This window comes from Lynx rufus, unplaced genomic scaffold, assembly GCF_022079265.1.
Source record: "Lynx rufus isolate CCGP_SWC_20201006 ecotype Redwood Valley unplaced genomic scaffold, mLynRuf1.p SCAF_9, whole genome shotgun sequence".
Classification (NCBI taxonomy): Eukaryota; Metazoa; Chordata; class Mammalia; order Carnivora; family Felidae; genus Lynx; species Lynx rufus.
In genome coordinates, this window is record NW_025814897.1 from 89,273,833 (window position 1) to 89,294,623 (window position 20,791).

General features: G+C 43.9%; 1 protein-coding gene across 1 annotated transcript in view; it reads right to left on the reverse strand.

The window, feature by feature from the left end:
• Window positions 1–20,791, reverse strand: part of SLC1A2 (solute carrier family 1 member 2) — a 50,213-nt gene that overhangs the window by 13,822 nt on the left and 15,600 nt on the right. Inside the window, exons 6-8 of the mRNA XM_047071479.1 lie at window positions 12,984–13,217; window positions 7,938–8,132; window positions 3,256–3,390 (exon numbers count right to left, since the gene is read on the reverse strand). Of these exons, the coding sequence (XP_046927435.1) occupies window positions 3,256–3,390; window positions 7,938–8,132; window positions 12,984–13,217 (564 nt within the window). The remainder of the gene's footprint in view (window positions 1–3,255; window positions 3,391–7,937; window positions 8,133–12,983; window positions 13,218–20,791) is intronic.

Sequence of the window (20,791 nt, forward strand, 5' to 3'; positions counted from 1 at the left end):
TTGCTTCTGCCCATTGCTAGATCTCCTTGGTTCTAAGTACGAAGTTGTGTCAGGTGGGACGTAGCTCTCCAGTGCTGTAGGCAAGACACTTAACCCTTTCTGATTCCTGGTTTACTCATCTGTGAAACAGCCCTTAGGGCTCTTTAGGAATTAATCGCCAACAGATGCAAAGAACTCCGCCAAGTATCATCTCCTTTTCTGCATCTCCTGATGATATTACTGCATTTGTTTTTCACTCAAAGTAAGGAATTTACATTAGAATGAGGGGAGGCAGCCTCTATAATGACAATTTTTTGAAAAGATAAACCTCTAATGGTGGAATCCAAGCCTCCGAAACAAACCCAAGAAGAGGCTAGGCAACGTACTCACAGCAGGTAAGGTAGCCCGATGATACACGGGTTCAGGAGGTTCAAGGAACAAAGGGTCAGAGGACCTAGTAAGCAAAAGTCACAGGGGAAGCAGATTTAATTTTAATAGCTTCCTCTGTCTTTCTTCCTGTGTGGAAAGGCCCCTATACGCAGCAAGTCTGTGGTTAAACTGAGCACACATTTATTGAGCTCCTACTGACCCTAAACTATTGAAAATGCCTTCATTTCCCCCTTGTCCTCCCCTACTGAAGCCTACCCCACTCCTTCGCCTCCTTCATCCCATCCCCTCCCAATGCTTCCACCCACACACCACCACTGAGTCGCAGCGGCCATGACTGTGTGGTCTGAACTGACGTCCTGAGAAAGGCTCCCCTTGGGGCCCTCACAGGCGCCGAGAATAACCAAGCTAGCGGAGACGACCCCACCCCACCCCCTAAGAGACACTGGCAGAGACAGATACAAGGCTATTTCGCTTACTCGTCACCTTCCCACTGAAGGTATTTCCAGAGCATATCTCTGGTGATGAAAGAGCCAGTCAGGAAGATCCATGACCTTCCTCGCAGCCCTCCCTGAGGTGAAGAGATCACCTCCAGGGAGCCACTTCTCCATTCTCGCCTAAACCTTAACAGCAGACAAGTTCTACGGAGAGGCCAGTCTCCCTCCTAGCTTCCCAGATGTCCTTCCTTTCAGCCACGTGCACATTTTTCTCTTTGGAAGGGTGAATGAAGGGGGAAGGAACTGTGGTTTTAGCATGTGGGAAACTCGAGTCCATTAAAGATGGCTCCTGGCTCCTAAAATCTATGCTGATAGATGTCAGAAGCATTGTCACTGCCATGTGGAACAGTTTTTAAAAGTGTGTGGGCACTTTGGCCTTGGACCTCTGCATCAGCACTTGTCACTCTGCTCTGACACCGAACCCAACAGCATTCCTCGGTCCCTGTCCCTTAGCTCCAAGACTGGACATGAGGCATCAGTGTGTACTCCACAGAACGTGAGAGGCTGAGTGGGCTCTTAGCAAGATCGACTCCCATCTCCTTACTGGGGACCTTCTGGCCAGACATGCCCACCTTTGTGAATGGGCAGTGAGTGTCCTACATTTGGAAAATGCCCTTCACGGATAAACACACTGGGAAAGGTAGCTAGGCCGCGCGTACACAGTCAAGTTCAAATTTCTCTGCATGGCCGTACATGGTATCCATTTTTTGCCCCACTGTTCACCAATCCCTGCCTCCCACTCTGTGCTCCATCAATGCCACATCACTCCTAGGTCCCCACACTGCTGGCTGCCTCAGTGCCTTTGCACATGGCCTTGATTGGAAGGTCTTGTTTCCTTCTCTACCTACATCCCCCTACCAGTTATGAGTCAGCTCAGCTATCACTACTTTGGAAGCTTGACTAGAGCCACGATGAAGAATGTGGTGGCCTCCCAAACCCAGCCAACCTAGAGTCAAATCTCTGTTCACTCTCAAGTCACCTTACCTCCCCACACCTCAGTTTCCTCATCTATACAACAAGAGTGATAATACCAAAACTTCAAGGTTAGAGAGCATAAGATATAAAGTGCCTGGTGCAGTGGCTGACATACAGTACCCATGCAAATTCAGTTGCCATTTTCATTATTTCCTGATTCGTCCACTCTGGACTAGGATGGGTGCCTCTTTCTATCACTAGCCTTTCATTTTATTTTTTAATATTTATTTTTTATATTAAATATAATTTATTGTCAAATTGCTTTCCATACAACACCCAGTGCTCAGCCCAACAGGTGCCCTCCTCCATGCCCATCACCCCCTTTCCCTTCTCCCCCACCCATCAACCCTCAGTTCGTTCTCAGTATTTAAGCGTCTCTTATGGTTTGTCTCCCTCCCTCTTGGTAATTTTCCCCCTCCCCTCCCCCATGGTCTTCTGTTAAGTTTCTCAGGATCCACATATGAGTGAAAACATATGATATCTGTCTTTCTCTGCCTGACTTATCTCACTTAGCATAATACCCTCCAGCTCCATCCACATTGCTGCAAATGGCCAGATTTCATTCTTTCTCACTGCCGACTAGTACTCCATCGTATATATAAACCACATCTTCTTTATCCGTTCGTCAGTTGATGGACATTTAGGCTCGTTTCATAATTTGGCTTATCTCTACGGGTAGGGTAATAAAATAACCAAGGTCACAACAACAGAGAGCAAGTAACAATCTCCGAAAGAACACCTCCTGAAGGGCCAGGCCCTGGACAATGTACGACCCTCCTTTAATATGGCAGTGCTCACAGGTGCAGAGCACACATCACTATCCTTTTATATCTGTGTGCTATTTTTTGATCTATTTTATTGAAGTATAATTAACATACAATAAAATGTATCCATTTTAAGTGCATGGTTTGATGAGTTTTGACAAATGTAGACACCTGTGCATACCGGTGCCTACAGAACATTTCTACCACCCCTCATGATTTCCCTGTGCCCCTTCCCAGTTAGTCTCTTCACCCCCTCCAGGCCCAGGCAACCACTAAGCTCTTTCTATCGCTAGAGATTATACTGTCTTTCCTAGGGCTTCATATAAACGGGATCATACAGCATACACTCCCTCGTGTTTCTTCACTCGACATCATGGATTGAGACCCTCCGCAGGCATCAGTAGTGGGTTCCTTACTGTGATGCTTTAAACTTTGTATTATAATTTATGTGATTCCTCCACTGGACTGTGAGGCCCTCAAGGATTCCTTCTTCCTCTTTGGTTCCCAGTCAGGCTCTCCGTAAATGTTAGAGGGAAGAAGGGAGGAAAGGAGAGAGGGAGTTGTCACGGGGATTGGCTAAGACCTTGGCTGAAACCTTGCCTCTGGGAGGCAGTACTCACATCCCCAGCAGAGCCCCATCCACCAGCACTTACAGCAACCAGTCCACAGCCACCAGCAGGCTGATGTCCTCCGTTGGCAGGCCCACAGCCGTCAGGATGAGAAGCATGGTGACGAGGCCCGCGCTGGGGATACTGGCCGCACCGACGCTCGCCAGCGTGGCCGTGAGGCTGAGAGAACAGAGAAGACCAGGTCACAGGAGAAAGAGGACTTGGAAAAACCATCCCTGGCAGGCAACTTGAAGCTCCAATTTTCCCGGCAGTCATAAAGGTTCTTTTCTTTCTCAAGGAATGGAGAAATCTAGAGTACTGAGACCCAGGAATTAGGGTCTATTGGATTCTACTCAACTGTGATGGAAGTTTATAAATCCATGGATCGGAGCCTTATCCTCAGCATGATAGCCAACTAGCCTAATATATCACAGGGCTCAACTAAGGTAAGCGGGGCTCTGAAGCAGGCAAGGAAATAATAAAGGAGGAAAACAAATTGCCCTTAATCCTCCCATGGGAACATCACTGCATTCATTTCTGCTTACGCCTTTACCTCTCCGTCAGCCCCAGAGACATCTGGACTTGGAGGCAAGAGTCTGAGGAGGCCACTGCCAATGTTAACATGAGAACTCACAATAGCAAATATCCAGACCCAACTGAGTGGACATGAGGGAAACAAATCAACAGATTCCAAATGACATTAAGTTTGAGACGCCTGGACATTTCACCATGGACTGGAAAATACATTATTCAAAACGAGGGCGCCAAGAAAAGATAATGAAATAACAGGAGGCTTTCTTTCTGAAGCATCTCACCACTTGCAATGCCAAGGGCACACCCAGCACCATTTTGAAGTTGTCTCTGGAGGAGGGTTTCATCTAGGGCTCGAGTGCCCTGTCTAGACACCAGGGGGTCTCTGTGGTCCAGCAAAGGGCAATAACCTGTCTCCCTTTTTTCTGGATGCCATTTACAAAAGTCGTCATTTCTAAATGGAAAGATGCTTTTGAAAATATAGACTCCCAACTTGCTTTTGTGGGTGCTGTAAAGAAAAGGAGGGGCTTTATTTGCAGTTAGATAATTCCAGACTTTCTAGAGTGGGCCAGCTAGCTCCAAACTAAGAGTTGGGCTCCCAGACCGGTTTGAAAGAGCCCAGACCATTGTTGTGACCAAGCACAGAATCCTTACAGGTCTTACAGTGGGGAGGGACCCGAATTTACCTAATCTTACCTATGAGGAAAGGCCCTAGGAGGTTTCGTAGTTTACATTGGTTTTTCCATAGTGCCATCCTTCCAGATTTAGACCTGTCACCATAGAGACTCCTCCCCTAGGTGGGGTCTACAGAACCCATCTGTGCTATTCCCCTGCCCCTTCATTGCGGAGCTGGTGTTAAGGCTTCAAGAACCCCGTATTCCTGGGATCCTTCTGGGTCATAGGAGGTAGTAATATTAGTGGTTATCAATGAGGATTATGGGATTAAACAACCTGGATTCAAACCCCAGCTCTTCCAATGATTAACCGCATGACTTTGAGCAACTTACTCAACCTCTTTGCGCCTTGACTTCCTTATCTGCAGCAAAGGAGATAATAATGGTGTCTCACTCATGGGGTATCAGGAGCTAATAAATAAAAAGCACTTAGAAGAGGCCAGGCAGATTGCCACCGCCCAGTAAATGTGAATTATCTTATCAGGAAATCTGGGCAGGGTGAGGTCACTTTGCAATAAAAACTTCTCTAAAGCCCCAAGAGTTACAAGGTGGGAATTCTCAGCCATTTCCCTGACAAGGACAACAACACTAGGAAAGGGGGACTTCCCAAATCCCAACAGTCGTGGCCTCGGCCGTTTTATTTACAACATCAGTTGCTTCTGTTATGAGTCACTCTGACACATCCCTTTGCACTTTGGCCACACGGTCTGCCTGGTCCCTCTGGGTTGTGTGAGACGAAATCCTATAAAGAGAATTCTTCCTGGCAGTTGGTTCCCCCACACAGTCCCTCTATCCCAATTAATACCCTCATCCTACCATGGGCAGAGTGTCTGGGTGATTCTAAGTCCTGCGACCGCTTCTTGGGGCAGTGATCTCCTCTCCATCTCTCTATCCCTTTCTGCTTTTCCTGTCGTGCCACTCACTAGCCCACTTCTCTGAGGCCGGTTCTTGGATTCTGTGCAAGGTATGACACACACATTGTCACAGCAGAACTGCACAGTAACCCTGCAAAGTACATATGGTAGCATCTACGTTCCATCTGGGCAAACCACAAATTGGATGGATGGAGAAACTTAGGGTCAAACAGGTTGACCATGGTCTGCTGGGATTGGAACACTTATCTGCTGGATTGCAATGCCATGCCGGCCCCTGAGACTCCCTCCCCATCCCTTCCAACACCGAAAACTCTGAATTAATCAATCCCGATCATTGGTCGCTGGTCCATTCTTCCATCTCTTAATTTTTCATCTAACAGTGTGAACTTGATGGGCCAAGAATTCAGGGACCAGAATTCATCTTGTTTGGCTTCAAAAGAAGGGCTTTGTTAGGAAGCCCTGTTTGTCTCTGAGTTTTAAAGCAAGAGAGGTTGGTGGTCTCACGTGCAATCTGTGAGAACATGATTGAGAAGCCGTGACACCCGGATCTGAAGCATGTTTTCCACTGAGTAACAACATCATGGTACTCACTACACCACTGTCACATTGTTTTTACGTATTCTAGAAGAACTGTATTTTATTGAGCATCAGTAATAACGATAATAGTAGCTAACATTTATTGATAGGTGACTGTGTTCCAGGCACAACGCTCTCAACCCCCTAGAATGTGTGATTATTGTCCCCATCACACCAGTGAGGAAACTGAGGCTCCCCTACAGTACTGCTGTGGTGTTCCCCCACCACCAAATTCGTTTGTTCAAGCCCTAATCTCCAGTGTGATGGTGTCTGAAGACACGGCCTTTGTGGGTAAGTAGATCATGAGGGCTTAGTGATCTTATCAGAGAGACGTAAGAGAGCTTGCTCTCTCTCCATGCACCAAGGAAAGGCCAGGCAAGCAAACAGCTTGCAGTCATGCACAAGCCAAGAAGAGAGAGTCACCGGGAACTGAATTTGCCAGCACCTTCACCTTGGATTTCCCAGCCTCCAGAACTGTGGGAAATAAATATGTATCGTTTGATGGTCTATGGTCTTGCATTATAGCAGTCTGAGCTAAGACAAGTATGGACCTTGAGGGTGGTTGTAAGGATTAGACAAATTAATATATGCACAGAGGTGTGACTTTAAGTTTATGGAGAAGCAATGTGGTTGATTGATTGATTCATTCATTCTAGACAGAGAGAAAGTTAGAGTTGGGGAGAGGGGTGGGGGGGAAGAGAAAGAGAGAGAGAGAGAGAGAGAGAGAGGAAGAGAGAGAATCCCAAGCAGACTCCACACTTAGTGTGGAGCCTGATGTGGTGCTTGATCCCATGACCCTGCGATCATGACCTGAGCTGAAATCGAGAGTCAGACGCTCAACCACCTGAGTCGCCCAGGTGCCCCAGAAGCTATGTGTTGTTTTTTTAAATTTATACCCAAGTTAGTTAGCATATAGTGCAATATGATTTCAGGAGTAGAATCCAGTGATTCATCCCCTACATATAACACGCGGTGCTCATCCCAACGAGTGTCCTCCTTAACACCCATCACCCATTTAGCCCATTCCCCCAGCCATGACTCCTCCAGCGACCCTCAGTTTGTTCTCGACATTTAAGAGTCTCTTGGGTTTTGTCCCCCTCCCTGTTTTTGCTTCCCTTCCCTTACGTTCATCTGTTTTGTAATTTAAATCCCACGGACGAGTGAAGTCACAGGATAATCGTCTTTCTCTAACTTCACTTAGCATAATATACTCTAGTTCCATCCATGTTGTTGTAAATGGCAAGATTTCATTCTTTTTGATAAAAGCACTGTGTTTTTAATGTCCTCTTGGGAAGGTGTTCTTCCCGAATTTCTTTTTTTCTTTTTTAAATGTTTATTTATTGATTTTGAGAGAGCATGAGCTGAGAAGGGGCAGAGAGAGAGGGAGACAGAGAATCCCAAGCAGGCTCCATTCCCAGCATGAGACCATGACCTGAGCTGTAATCAAGAGCTGGACGCTTAACCAACTAAGTCACCCAGGTGCCCCTCTTCCTAAATGTCTTAAACAATGAATACATAGGGTAAAAAACAGATTTAGTATACTTGTTAGCTATTTGTAATAAAATGGTTTATACGCTATTGAGGAATCTCTTCCTTCCAGTATTTCATCATTTCTGCCATCACCCTCTGAAATGCTGAAGGGAACGTATTTTAACAAAAGGAAAACTGGATCCAGAGTCAGCTGATATCGGCCCCAGTGACGGCCCTCCCGGCTCATTAATGGGGCAGCTTTGGACAAACCGCCATGCTCCTTGAAGCCTGTGCTTCCTCAGCTATTAAACAGAGAAATAACTGCCTTGCAACATCACAGGACCGTGAAAAATCAAGTAATATCAAATTTCCAAAGCAATTTCACATGCACAGTACAAACAGAGGGCATGAGTATGAGCCTGCTTCTTTCCTGTCACAATATTTTCCCTTTGACACAGCCAATAATTCCTCTTCTGTGTTATTTCCTTCATTATTCTTCCACCAGGAGAACTGAAATCCAAGTGGCCCTGTCAAATGGAGTTAGTGGGGAAGGGACGAAGGTTAAATGTTGTTTCAGTGCTTCCCCACCTGCACCCCTCACCTCACAGTCACAATCTGGCCTCCATCCAAGATAACACCATTCATTTGGGCAATAAAGATGGCGGCCACTGCTTCATAAAGGGCTGTACCGTCCATGTTGATGGTTGCTCCAACTGGGAGGACAAATCTGGTTACACGCTTATCAATCCCCAGGTTTTCTTCCAAGCAACGGAAGGTAACAGGCAAAGTTCCCGCACTGAGGAACAAAGACAGAAAGAGAGAGACAAGAGTTTATGTCCACTTCAGAGAAACAGGACAAAACTCAAACTGGAATGCCAACCACAAAGTTTTTGTTCGTTTGTTCCAGTCAGGCCATGTGACATGCAGAAAGCAGTGTTTGGAGGCAAATTAAAGACCAACTGTTTGGAGGTTCAAATTCAATCTTATTAAGATGCTCATAGGCAGCAAGCTCTTTTTGTTGCTTCTGGTTTTCAAGATCTACTTAGAGTTTCACATTCTTTTTCCTTTGATCAGTGTTTCCCTCTTGGATGAAATATGAAAGGCCATCTGACCGCCCACATTAATTGAGCTGCTAAAAAAAAAAAAAAATGTGTCAGGAACCAATCAGCTGTCAACAGTGAAATGGAATAAGGAATTTTTGAATGACCCATAATTTCATGCTAGAAACACTGTTTCCAACGATGCACGGACTGCATCCAGCCTCTGGGAATTGCCCTGAGCTAATTTTGACAATGCTGGATAAACATGTTAAGTACCATTTAGCCTGAACCTGAGCTTCTAGCAATTCACTGGGGACCCCTATACACAATCCAACTCCCTAATACATGGTCATTGGCCAACTGTACAGTCTTTCCAACAACATAGGGCAGAAAAGCATGTGCTCTGTAGCTAATCAAAGACCCAGTATGGAATGACTCCACCCCCACTCCGCCCTGGAAATTCCTGTCCGGAACTCACCACCGCATGACCCAGCCTCAAGGGCCAGAACCCCTGACATGTTCGTGTGTCTGCTAAATTAGGATACCTGTAAGGATAAGGGTTGCTGACGGCCAAAATATTATTTCCATGTGGAGGGAGGTACATGGGAGGGTAGGTGGATTTGCTTCCAAGTTTAAGTAATATGGAAAGAAATGCAGAACGCCCATACTGCCATGCGAGTTCTTTGCGGTCCTTTCTCTTTTGGGGTTTTTTTGGTTTGGGGTTTTTCTGTTCGGTTGTTTTGATTTTGTTTCTGGTTTTTTTGCTTTTTTGCTTTTTTTTTCTATTCAAAGCTTAGTAAAGTGAACTGGGGAACCTCCAATGCAGACACACTTATTTCTAGCACGCCCGGACAGCCTCATAGCTTCCTCCCTCTACTGGTCAGAACCAGGGCTCCCGCCAAGTTTGACACAGACCCTTGCCAGAGGTCTCAGTTTCTCAGAGAGTAGTAGAGAGCCACCAGCTTCAGAAAAGCTAAAGAGAATGCAGATTCCAGGGCCTGCTCAGAAACAGGAAGCAGAAGCTCTAAAATTAGAGTCGCCTAAATCTGCATCTTATTAAACCACTGATGAACAAGCTCCTCATAACAATCTTAGGGACGTCAGCGTCATCGTATGGCAATATTCTTTGTGATTTCAAGTCAGAGGTCTGTCTTATGCCTCCTCCTTGCTCTTAGGGAGAAGAAATGAACGTTTGGAGACCTCTCATTACTAACACCTTACAAACCCAGGGAGAAAAGTTGAGGTCATTGTATTTGGTTAGCTTCTCCAGCTATTTTAATGAGACATTAGTGTCCCTTTATTCCTCCCACCCCCAGGCCCTCCCCACCCCACCCTTTCTTAGGACCCCTTTGAAGGTTTCTAGGACACCGTGACTAGTCTGAAATGGCAGCTGTGGTTGCTGGCTGGGATTTTCAATGATAGGAATCTAAGCAAACTTCTGGGCGGACGAGAATATAATAATTTTTATTATGGTATTCATCTTCCCAAAATGTCATCAAGAGGTCTTTGGACAATTAAATAGATTAGGGAAAGTAATTGACAAGGTATCAAAATATTCTCAATTTCTTTACTGAACGGGCTTTGTGTCTTAAAAGTCTATATACACCCAACCAATTCAAACTGGGACAGTTTGGGAGTTTTAACTCTTTCCTGTCCTTCCAACATTCTGACGTGGATGTCTTCATGTGTTGCTAATAATAAGTCTTCAAATGTTGCTAATAATAACTATCAGTTACTTGACCGTCTTTTTTTTTCTAGAGTAGTTTTAATAGCATGCACTGATGTCAGGAGGATGCAGAGACATGTGTCCCAGGGCACCCCCTCTGTTAGTCCTCCCTGACATCAGCCTGTTGAGAAAAGGGGGTGACCCCTTCCCCTTCTCCATCAGTCCGAGGTCCAAGGAGGTAGAAAGAAATTTAGCTGACTGTACTGGGGTTTTGTTTTTTTTCCCTGTGGTCATAATGGCTGAGATAGTTCTTAGTACGTGATTCATGCCACAGTTTTTTCTTTAAGTGTATTTTCTTCTAAAAAATGAAATTCTGCATCCAGGAAAGAGCCACACTTTAAACAAAGATTAAAGTCACTTGAAAGACAGGGTAAGGAGAAGGGTCTAGCATCTGTGGCCTTGGCCAGATAACCCAAGCGTTTGGCTGATTTAAATATGAACTCGGGCTACCCATATGCTTTTAAGATTTACTTTGTCTTGTAAAGGTACTAGGGATAACTATCTAGTTCAAAGGAAAGATAATAATATTTTTAAAGATCAAAACCGCAAAGGTACTGGAAGAAAATATAAAGTAATGTTTCATAATTTTTAGTAGAGATGTTCCTGAGAAAATTGAAATTCTAAACACTAAATGAAAATAGTAACAACTTCAACAATACACAAATTAAAAACTTCCAGGGGCAAAAAGCCCTGTAAATTTACAAAACAAATGTCAGGTAGAGAGGAACATCATTTGTGACATGTGACACTTGAGTTAATACTTTTATATGTGAAGAGAGTGAAACAGCCAATCAGGAAAGGAATAATACCCCAACAGGAAATGACCATCACAAATAATTCACAGGGTTGGGGAGGGGAGAGGAGGATGGTCCGTAAGAACACAAAGAGATGCTTGCCTTCGCTGGTAATCAAAGAAATGCAGAATCGATTAGATCATTTTTCACCAATAACATTGGAAAGTATTAAAGGGACTGATAATATCCAGTGCTCGTAAGTAGGTGGGGAAAAGCATACTCTCACACCCAGTTCATGGGGGCATAAACTAACATACTTTTCTGAGCGGCAAACTGGGGGTATGTTTTACAACAGCCGGTGTGCTTACCATCGGACTCAGAAATTCCACTGCTATAAATTTACCCTGAGGGGATCATCAGACAAGCTTGCAGGGATGTATTTATAAGGATGCCTGTTCAATAGACATGACTTAAATGTACATCCCAAGGTGGAGACAGGGCTGTATTATAGCACCTGCAGTGTATTATTATGCCATTTTAAAATAGTAGGAAGATGTATGTTGATAGCAATTTTATAATAGGTTGATCAGTGAAAAATGCAGTTTGCAATATCTATATATAGTAAAACCTGGAAAAAATATATGACTGTTAAGATGAACTAAAAGGTTACTATCAATTATCACTGGGTAACAGAATAACTGGAGATGTTCACTTTCTCCTTCAAAACTTTATTCACTGTCTGAACTTTTTCCCAATGAGCAAACACCACTCTCATAACCAGAAAACAAATATCAAACTAAAAATGATTGGTTTTGGTAAAAAAAAAAAAAAAAAAAAAAAGATTTACTTTTTTTCCAAAGAGAGGGGATCTTTGTGGATAGAGATACTTAGCCATAGGGAGTTTATAAGGCCAAGTAGGAAAAAGAAATTTCGGGATGTTTCCCTTCATCTTGGGAAACCAAATGCAGAATGTAGATCCCGAGGATTATATGTATTTTTAGCATCTTCTGAACCCCCACATTCTGCAAGTACCAAAATGTCATTGATTTGCAAGATGGAAACACAATTTGGCTCCTCGGGTAGTCACCACTATTGGCCTGTCGGGTCACTTACGGAAAACCCGACTGCTTGCTCAGTAGCCTCGGAACAGCAGTCACTCTGTGTCACAGGGTGACCCTCTCACTGGCAATGCATGGTCATGGGATCAACAAGAACCAGCTGACAGGTGACTCCAGAGATCATGCTGAGCTAGGGGCTGCAGCCTGCTTGCCCCCACCCCCCTGCCCCCCCCCACCTGCTTCATGACCTCTGTCTCCGTTTTGTGACCCTTCGTTTTGTAAAGAAATACTAACAACTAGTGCAGTCTGAAACAGTAAAACTCTTTACTCTTTGAAATTCTAAATTGGTAGGTGTTTCTAATGTATTTGTTCCTGTTTGTTTGTTCTCGTTAAATTCAGTCCAAGAAGACATCAAAAAATATTTTTTTTTTTCTCTGCATATCTCTGGAGTCCTCATTGGCTTTAGATGCCCTGGAACTTAATGAAGAAGGAACAGTCGGACTCTCAGTCAATGTCAAGTTGAATCAATGCCAACCTGATTTTCTCAAAATCAATGGGGCAGAAGGGTCCATTAGGGGTTCATGCAGGGGTCACAGGCTTCATTGACTTCTGGTTTGTTTTTTAAAAATCTCATCTAACATGTTTACCATGCAAAAGCTCATTTTTCCAGTTTTGAACCATAACTCCAATAGAGTGATATCTTCTGATAGCATTTTTCAAATCACAGGTGGGAGAATTTTTTAAATAGCACAATACGCTGTTACATCCTTCTGGAAAACATTTGGAGCTAAACCAATGCTAGATGTGGCAACTTAGGCATGCATACTAATAGCACGTATTCATCTGGGAAGTTTAACATGAGATCATATTTCCAGGACAGTTGCATATCAGCAAAAATGTTCATCAGAAAGTTCCTAAGTTCCTGGGAGCCAAAAATACAAAGCATTTATCTTTTCCAGGAATATTTTAATAATACATGAAACATGCTCTCATTGAACTGTGTGATGAAAGGGTTTTGAAAAGAGGAAGTGGCAGAGAGGGGAAAGGAATGAGCAGAAAGAAAGAAAGGTGATTTCTTGTATTCTCTACCTGGAGGCGGTACCCAGGGCAGTGATCCAGGCTTGGAAAATGCCAGCAAAAAAGGAGAAAGGGTTTTTCCTGGTGACTAGAAAGTAAATCAAGGGGAGAAAGATGCCCCCATGGATGATGAGGCCCACTATCACCGTGACCATGTACATCCCCAGTTGCCTAGCAACCACTTCTAAGTCCTTGATTGCAATGATCTTTCCACAAATGAGGCAGGCGATACCCAGGGGAGAGTACCTGAAAAACATAAAAGAAAAAAAAAAGCATTGAAGACAGCCTTATGGGATCCAGAACCTAGATCTGGGCCCTTACATGTACTGCACTCCGAGGAAAACCCTTTGCATTTCGGTACAAAGAGTTTTGCTGGACGAAGTCCATGAGATTCAACCGTTGCTGCATTTTACTTCAGACTAACTGTACGACCTGAAATCTGTGCCATGGATCTGGAGGGATCCCTGCTCTGATGAGAATTCCAAAGGTGAACTCTGTTGCTCAGGTGATTTTTAGGAATAACAGAATCTAGCTTTACCATCTCCCGGGTAAGCACCGAGCTTGAGAGACACACAGGCTGTGTCTTTGAGAATCTTGTTTGGTTTCCCTGATCCCCCAACTCTTTCCTTGAAAACTGGGAATCCATTTTGAGCTTCCCAGGAAGCTCCTTAGAGTTTCGCCAAACTATACGCCGGTGTTTGCCAATTTGCTTTGTTTCTGCCTTGGAAGATGGGAAATTTATTAAAAAATGAGAGAGAGAGGGGTGGGGGGGAAGCCTGCCAAATCAAGAAAACCATCTGAGCCAGAGAGGACGTTTAGAGAAATGCGGTTTTATTACTTACTTCTAGGTCTGAAAGTATTTCTTTCCATCCTTACTCTACCAGCAATCCCGACCACCGTACATCGCGTCTCAAGCGGTACAGTAAGAGCACTACACGCATCACCTCATTTAATTCTTACCACAACCCTGAAATCAAGGTATCATTACTTTTAGTTGGCAAACGAGGAAATTGACATTCAGAAAAGTTAAGTAACCAGCCCACGACCACAAAACCAGGAAGTAGGAGGAGAACAATTCAGGTCCTGTGAAACTCCAAGGGTATTTTTCCCCTCACCAAGCCAAACCACTTCCCTTTAACTGGCAGTTGTAGCTCATTGTAGCTAAGCCAACAGTTTACCATACACCGATTTATTCTCTATAACCTTATTTTATATTTCCATCTTACTATTGTTTGATAGGGAGCTTAGAAACCATTGGCTGTTGTCCTCACTCTTGAGTAAGCTCATCACGTGCTCTCTCATCTTGAGAGTATTTTTCCAATGTTGGGCAACATACTTTCTCTGTTGCCCAATCTGGTAGACCTGGAGCATAGACTTGGTCAGCCTGCGACACCTTCTGACTGAAATGAAACTGTTTGTGGGAAAGTTGATACCTTGGTAAGAATTACGAACTTATTTGAGAAAAAGACTGCGGGGGAAATGAAGTCCCAGGATAAGGCCATCAACAGGGGTAAAGGAGTCAGGAAAGAAGACAGACACCCAAGCCAGAAGTGATCTTTTTTTTTTTTTTCTTTTTGTAATTGTGCCTGAAGGAAACCCTTTTCTGGGTAAAGAAAAGATGTGAGGAGTGGATGAGAGTTATATACACATTTACATAAGACACGGAGCTTGTCCAGCCACTTACCAGCTACATGACCCTGGTTAGAGACTTATTCCCACTTTACAGGCATGCAAGTCAAGGCTTAGGCTAACTCCAGCCTCGTGGGATTGCTGCAAGGCTTACATTTTTGAAATGTAAATCCTGTACCCCTCCCTGTCAGCACCATTCATCTCCAACTGCTGACCAAGGAATCCTTTGTATGTTCTGTTTTTACACGGATTACGCACACCATGTCCTTTCCCCCACCATGCTTAATGAGTCAAGTCTGAGTTAATGCTGCTTTCTAAAACATCTCAGTCTACTGCCACCCAATGGTGGATGTTTTCATAAGCAGAATATTTTGTCAAGGGGACCCTTCTTCTGAAAGAGCTGATTTGTAACTGACGATACGATACGTAGTAAAAACATTAGAATAGCTGCTCCCTTCCTTGATGAGTTTCCAGGCTGTAGCCTCCACATGTTTCCCTGGGGTAAAGATTGATGATATTTGAGAACTGTTTCCGCAGGCATTAGGGAGCTATGTTGTTAAACCCTTGGCTTTCCCACCATTTTACACTCTCCTGGTGTGCCCATAGTCACAACATCTCCCAGATCAGCTGGGTAGTCTCAGAGGCCAACTCTTTGTTCCAGGGGATTGTAAGTAACTGAGCAGAATGCACCAATAAATGGTGCCAACAAGCATTTATCTTCATAAACCAAGAGATCAATTCTTTCCCAAGCACCAATCACCCTTTAAAGATGTACAGAAAAACACAAATATGAGCTATTCTGGGTGCCACTCAATTTTCCTGCTTTTCTGGGACAAGCCATTTGCAGAATGGAGAGAAAGTGTTTCCAAGGCTCTTTGCCAAGCAAGACAGCTACAGAATCCCCCTGGAGAACACATTTGAGCCAGAGCCAAATGGATTAGAGAGGGGGAACAGGTTACCTCCAGAGCACTCAGCTCGCTGGGAGAAACATGAGTTTCCCACTACAAATGGAGAGCGTCATTCAAAGGCCAGAAGGTAGAGTGTTAGGTAAATAAATATGGCAAGCAGGGGCCCTAGTTAACCCAAACACCTGGGTCTCCAGAACCAGAATGAGCATCAATTAGGACAAGGAAAGAGCCTTTAGCGCTATGGTGTCCTTTAAGGCCGTTACGTTACTTCCCTGCACTTGTTTTCAAAACAAGTGGCTTAAGCTTCCACTCAGGAGCTACTAGAGCTTCTGAGTTCCTGGGTCGCCATATAATTATCTCACTGGAAATGACACTCCGTGGAAAAGAAAGGGCAAATGACCAGGATTCAAGGTCACCACTCAAAGCTTCTGAAATGAAGCAAACAATCAAAGCCATAAACTAAAGTGCATAAAGAGGCTGAGGGCTCCAGTAAGCTTCTGAAGCCAAAGGGTCCCCAGTCATTGTTGGACCAGTTTCTAAATTAGAAGGACATCACTGCAGAGCAGGGAGACAGAATGCCTCCCACCATGCCCTTAGACTGGTTGTATCTGCAGCTCTGGGCACTGTTTTCAAAGGCACTGATTCATCTAGGACGGGCCTGTCAAGTCTTTTTCTTACTATCACATCATCCATCCTTGCCTCCGTCCGCTTTGTACCTCAGTCCTTGTCATTTTAAGGTCTTTACCAAGTTGCCTTTCCCAAGACTGCGTTCGACTCCACAAACACAAACTCATACACAGAATTGAACATGCCCAGACCTCAGTGTGTCTGTGCATTCACAGACCCCGGCTTCACACTCACCTGACCTGCCTGGTAACAACACGGATTCCCTGGGCTCACCACATACCTATTGAGTTAGAATCTCCTGGAGCTAACCTGGGAGGATTTGTATTTTTTTTTTTTAATTTTTTTTTTCAACGTTTATTTATTTTATTTTTGGGACAGAGAGAGACAGAGCATGAACGGGGGAGGGGCAGAGAGAGAGGGAGACACAGAATCGGAAACAGGCTCCAGGCTCCGGGCCATCAGCCCAGAGTCCGACACGGGGCTCGAACTCACGGACCACGAGATCGTGACCTGGCTGAAGTCGGACGCTTAACCGACTGCGCCACCCAGGTGCCCCGCATTTGTATTTTAAACAAGTTCCCCTAGGTAATTCTGACGTATTCTTGGAAACCAATGTTTCAAGGAATAAAATCTGTTCCACAACAGGATGAAATGCAGAAGTTACTTGGTTACCCTTCGGAAACCATTTGCATTAGCTCCAATTTATTCAAGACCTCTGGTCTTAACCCATTAAAGTAGTTAATTCAGGACTTTTAGTCACAGGACAGATGGTGGATCAGTTAGATGGTTAGTGGAGAGACGTTCTCGGTCTGGCCATAAAGTCACTCTGGCTTTGCCCCACACCGCTATTGGTTTTCAACAGCAACACCAGTCTCCCAGTTTGGGACAGATCCCAAGAGAACTAAAAAAGGGAAGAGTCTGTCAACAAAGAGCCAAACACACATTCTAAGAGTTACCTAAATGTGTTGTCTGCTCTCAGGCTCAAAAAGTAACACAAATCCCCATTTTACCCGGTCCGCTTAGAGACTGGTGTTCCGGCTATCCAAGCAGTGACTGCTGACAGTTTCTATGTGTGGACTAGAACTTTGGATGAGGATAGAGGGAAAATCAGTATGCAAAGCCTCCAGGCTTGTAGTCTCCCCTCCCCCCTCCCCCACACCTCCCCGGGGACTTCCTTTCGCAAGTAAATAGACCCCAACTTGTCAAGGTAGCCTGCGAAGCCTTATGGCATCTGTCTCCTGTCCACCTTTCCAATTTCACTGCCTTCCACGCCCCCTCACCAACCAACCACATTGCAGGTACTCCGGACCTTCATCTGACCCTTAAAAACCTTTCACTTGCTGTTTCCTCCCACTGAAAAATTCTAACATGGGTTCTTCACAGAGCTGCCTCTTCCCATTCTTCAGATCTCCATCAAAAGCCACTTCCCCAGGCAGCCCTCCTGGACCCCCAGGATAGAGTCCAAGCCATACTTCCATCCCCCATCACTCTCTGTCCCACTCTCCTGGTTACTAACTTTGTAGCACTGACTGCTGTCTGAATTCTTATTTGCTTCCTTTTACTCTTTCTCTTTCCTTTCAGTAGAATGTAGGCCCCGTGAGGGCCAGAATATTTCTCTGTCTTCTTCACCATTACACTAGCTAAAATTGTTATTGGCATAGAAGAGGAGCTCAAAAACATTCATGGAGTGACAGAATGGATGGATAGCTGGACGGTTGGATGGATGGATGGATGGATGGATGGAAGGATGGATGGAAGGGATGGATGGATGGATGGATGGATGGATGGATGGAAGGGATGGATGGATGGATGGAAGGGATGGATGGATGGAAGGGATGGATGGATGGATGGAAGGATGGGTGGATGGATGGAAGGGATGGATGGATGGATGGAAGGGATGGATGGACAGTGGCAGTGGGTTAAAAGGGAGGGAGAATTGAAAGAGTGGACAGAGATCTCACTTCTCACTTTGTGTTTCTAGAGTGGTGAGATTATGAAAAGTTTTACTTTCTGTTTAAGGTTATCAGATTTTCAAAAAAATGTTTTAAAGAAATTTGCAAAAAATGAGGATATTAAAATCATACTGAAATTAAGGGTTTTTCTTTTTTTTGATGAATCAGAGAGCCTTTTAGGCTTCTTAAAGGATCCATGAACACACAGAAACAGAGGATACAGATTGAATTGATAATAGTAATGATAATCACAAAATAACAACAATGATAACACTGTTCATAGAAAGTGTTTAGACAGGACCCAGCATATGAGGAATGCTTTGTAACTGTTGGTCACAATTTCACTCAATTCTCACGGCAACCCTAAGACACACTGATTCTATGCTCAATCCATTCAGATCATGGGGTTTAGAATGTGTCTAATTCACCTAAAGTCACACAGTTAGTACTAGGAGGATGCCGGATTCACTCCAATCTGAAGTCAGACAGAAGTCGAATTAGGCACCACTCCCACACAACTCCCACTACTTAGGCTGTACGACACTGGGCAAGTTAACTTCTGTGCTTAGTTTTTACAACTGGAAAATGGGGCTAACAAAAGTCCCTATTTCTGCTAGGTATTATGGAGACCAATAAATGAATTAATGTATGGAAAGTAATTGGAATAGTACTAAGCGTATAGCAGGAAGTTGGCAAATCTTAGCTATGATTTAATAATTATGATAATAATAATTAGCTCCTCAATAATAAATAGATACAATACAATCATTGAGGTAGTGCTGAGCATATAGCAAGAATTTAATAACTATAAGTTATAATTTAGTAATAATTGTTACTAGAATAACAGTGATCTCTGCAATGTTATATTTTGCTATTATACTGTTCTAATTATCACACAGAGAAGAACACAAAGGAACTCTGATCATTTAAGCTTTGAGAGGGTCGGTTAAAGAGTAATTGACTGTTCTACCCCAAACCGTCTCGCACACATTGTTATCAAACGCTGACGAGGCAGCTCAGGAATGAAAGAAATGTGTAGAATCGACATCTCCTACCATGTAACACCCTCCTGACTGTTTGCCTAGATGAGGTAACTGAACAGCTGTCAGAAGTCATTGCATAGACCTTGTTCCTGACTCACAATTGCTCGGCATCTCCTGGGTTTTGATGCTAAATCTTTAGGAGTTTTGGTTTCATTGAATAGGAAACCTTAATCCACACCCCTCTTCCCTGGGGAGAAGTGAGCACACACTTTATCCCATGATTCATCTCCCACATTTCCTCTCCTTCAAGGGCTCAGTGCAAATGATATTGCCCACATCACTGGCATCGTAGTACAGAAATCTGAACTGTAGTTTTAGAGCGAGGATGTTCATTCTGCTAAGAATTCCAGGGGACCAGTGCAGATCCTAATGTTTACTACCAAGAGGCATATTCTGCTTTCTTATTTACTAAGTTCTCAGCAAGCTCAGGCAGATTTGTAAAAAAGACCCGAAACATATTTTTAGAGCATCACATTGTGGGTGACTTTAAATTTTCATACAAAAGAAGTATTCAGAAATCTAGGGTTGCCTGAGCAGTTGAAGAATCGATACAATAAAAACAAAAACAAAATTACATTATTTAACCAGCGTCCTGTCCATGTTTTCAAAGTACAATAAAGTGATGATCTGAACAAGCCAGGCCTAGTAAATATGGTTCATGAAATCATAAGGAACATCTTTTTTTCTTTTCTTGCTCATTTACTCATTTATTCATTCAATAAATACTTTTTTTTTTTTCCGTGAAGTGTATTCTTTTTTTTTTTAATGTAATTTATTGTCAAGTTGGCTAACATACAGTATATACAGTGTGCTCTTGGTTTTGGGGGTAGATTCCCGTGTTAACAATGGCCAAATGACGGAAAGAGCCTGAATGTCCATCAACTGACGAATGGATAAAGAAGATGTGGTTTATATATACAATGGAATACTACTTGGCAGTGAGAAAGAATGAAATCTGGCCTTTTGCAGCAATGTGGATGGAACCGGAGTGTGGATAGAACGCTGAGTGAGATAAGTCAAGCAGAGAAAGACACGTATCATATGTTTTCACTCATATGAGGAACATCTTCTGGATCTGAGACCCTGGGGCCTTCAGCTAGTCCACTCACTCTTGAGGTTTTAGTAAGAATTACTACCAGCACATCACAAGGTTGGGTTCTGTGGGGATAAAAAATAAGCCAGGAGCAGATTCTTGTTCTTGGAAAGGGGGAGGAGGAGCCAAGGAAAGGAAGAAGAGAAAAAGAAGGTAGAATTTTAGTGGGAGGCACCATGCAGAAATGAAGGAAGCCCAGAGGAGGAGGAGGGTTGGGGAAGGTGAGTAGGCTGAGAACAAGCAGAGACAGAGAATTGGCAATCCTGAATTCCTGTGACAGGACACAGGTGTCGTTTGGTCTCATAATGGTTTTGGTTTTTTTCTAGACAGGCATATCAGACCATCAAAGAGGTCTGGAACAGATGCACGTAAAAATCTTCCATCCGAGAGAGAGAGTGGACACTAGAGGTCTGAAGGTGGTACCGTTTCCTTTACAGAAGACTGGGCACTCATGCCCTCCTGGGCTGCCCTAGATTTCAGAACCGCTGACCACAAAGACACATGCAATAAAGCAGAGACAGTATTGCTTAGATAATTCAAACAAAAAGGTCGCCCACTTAGGCATCAA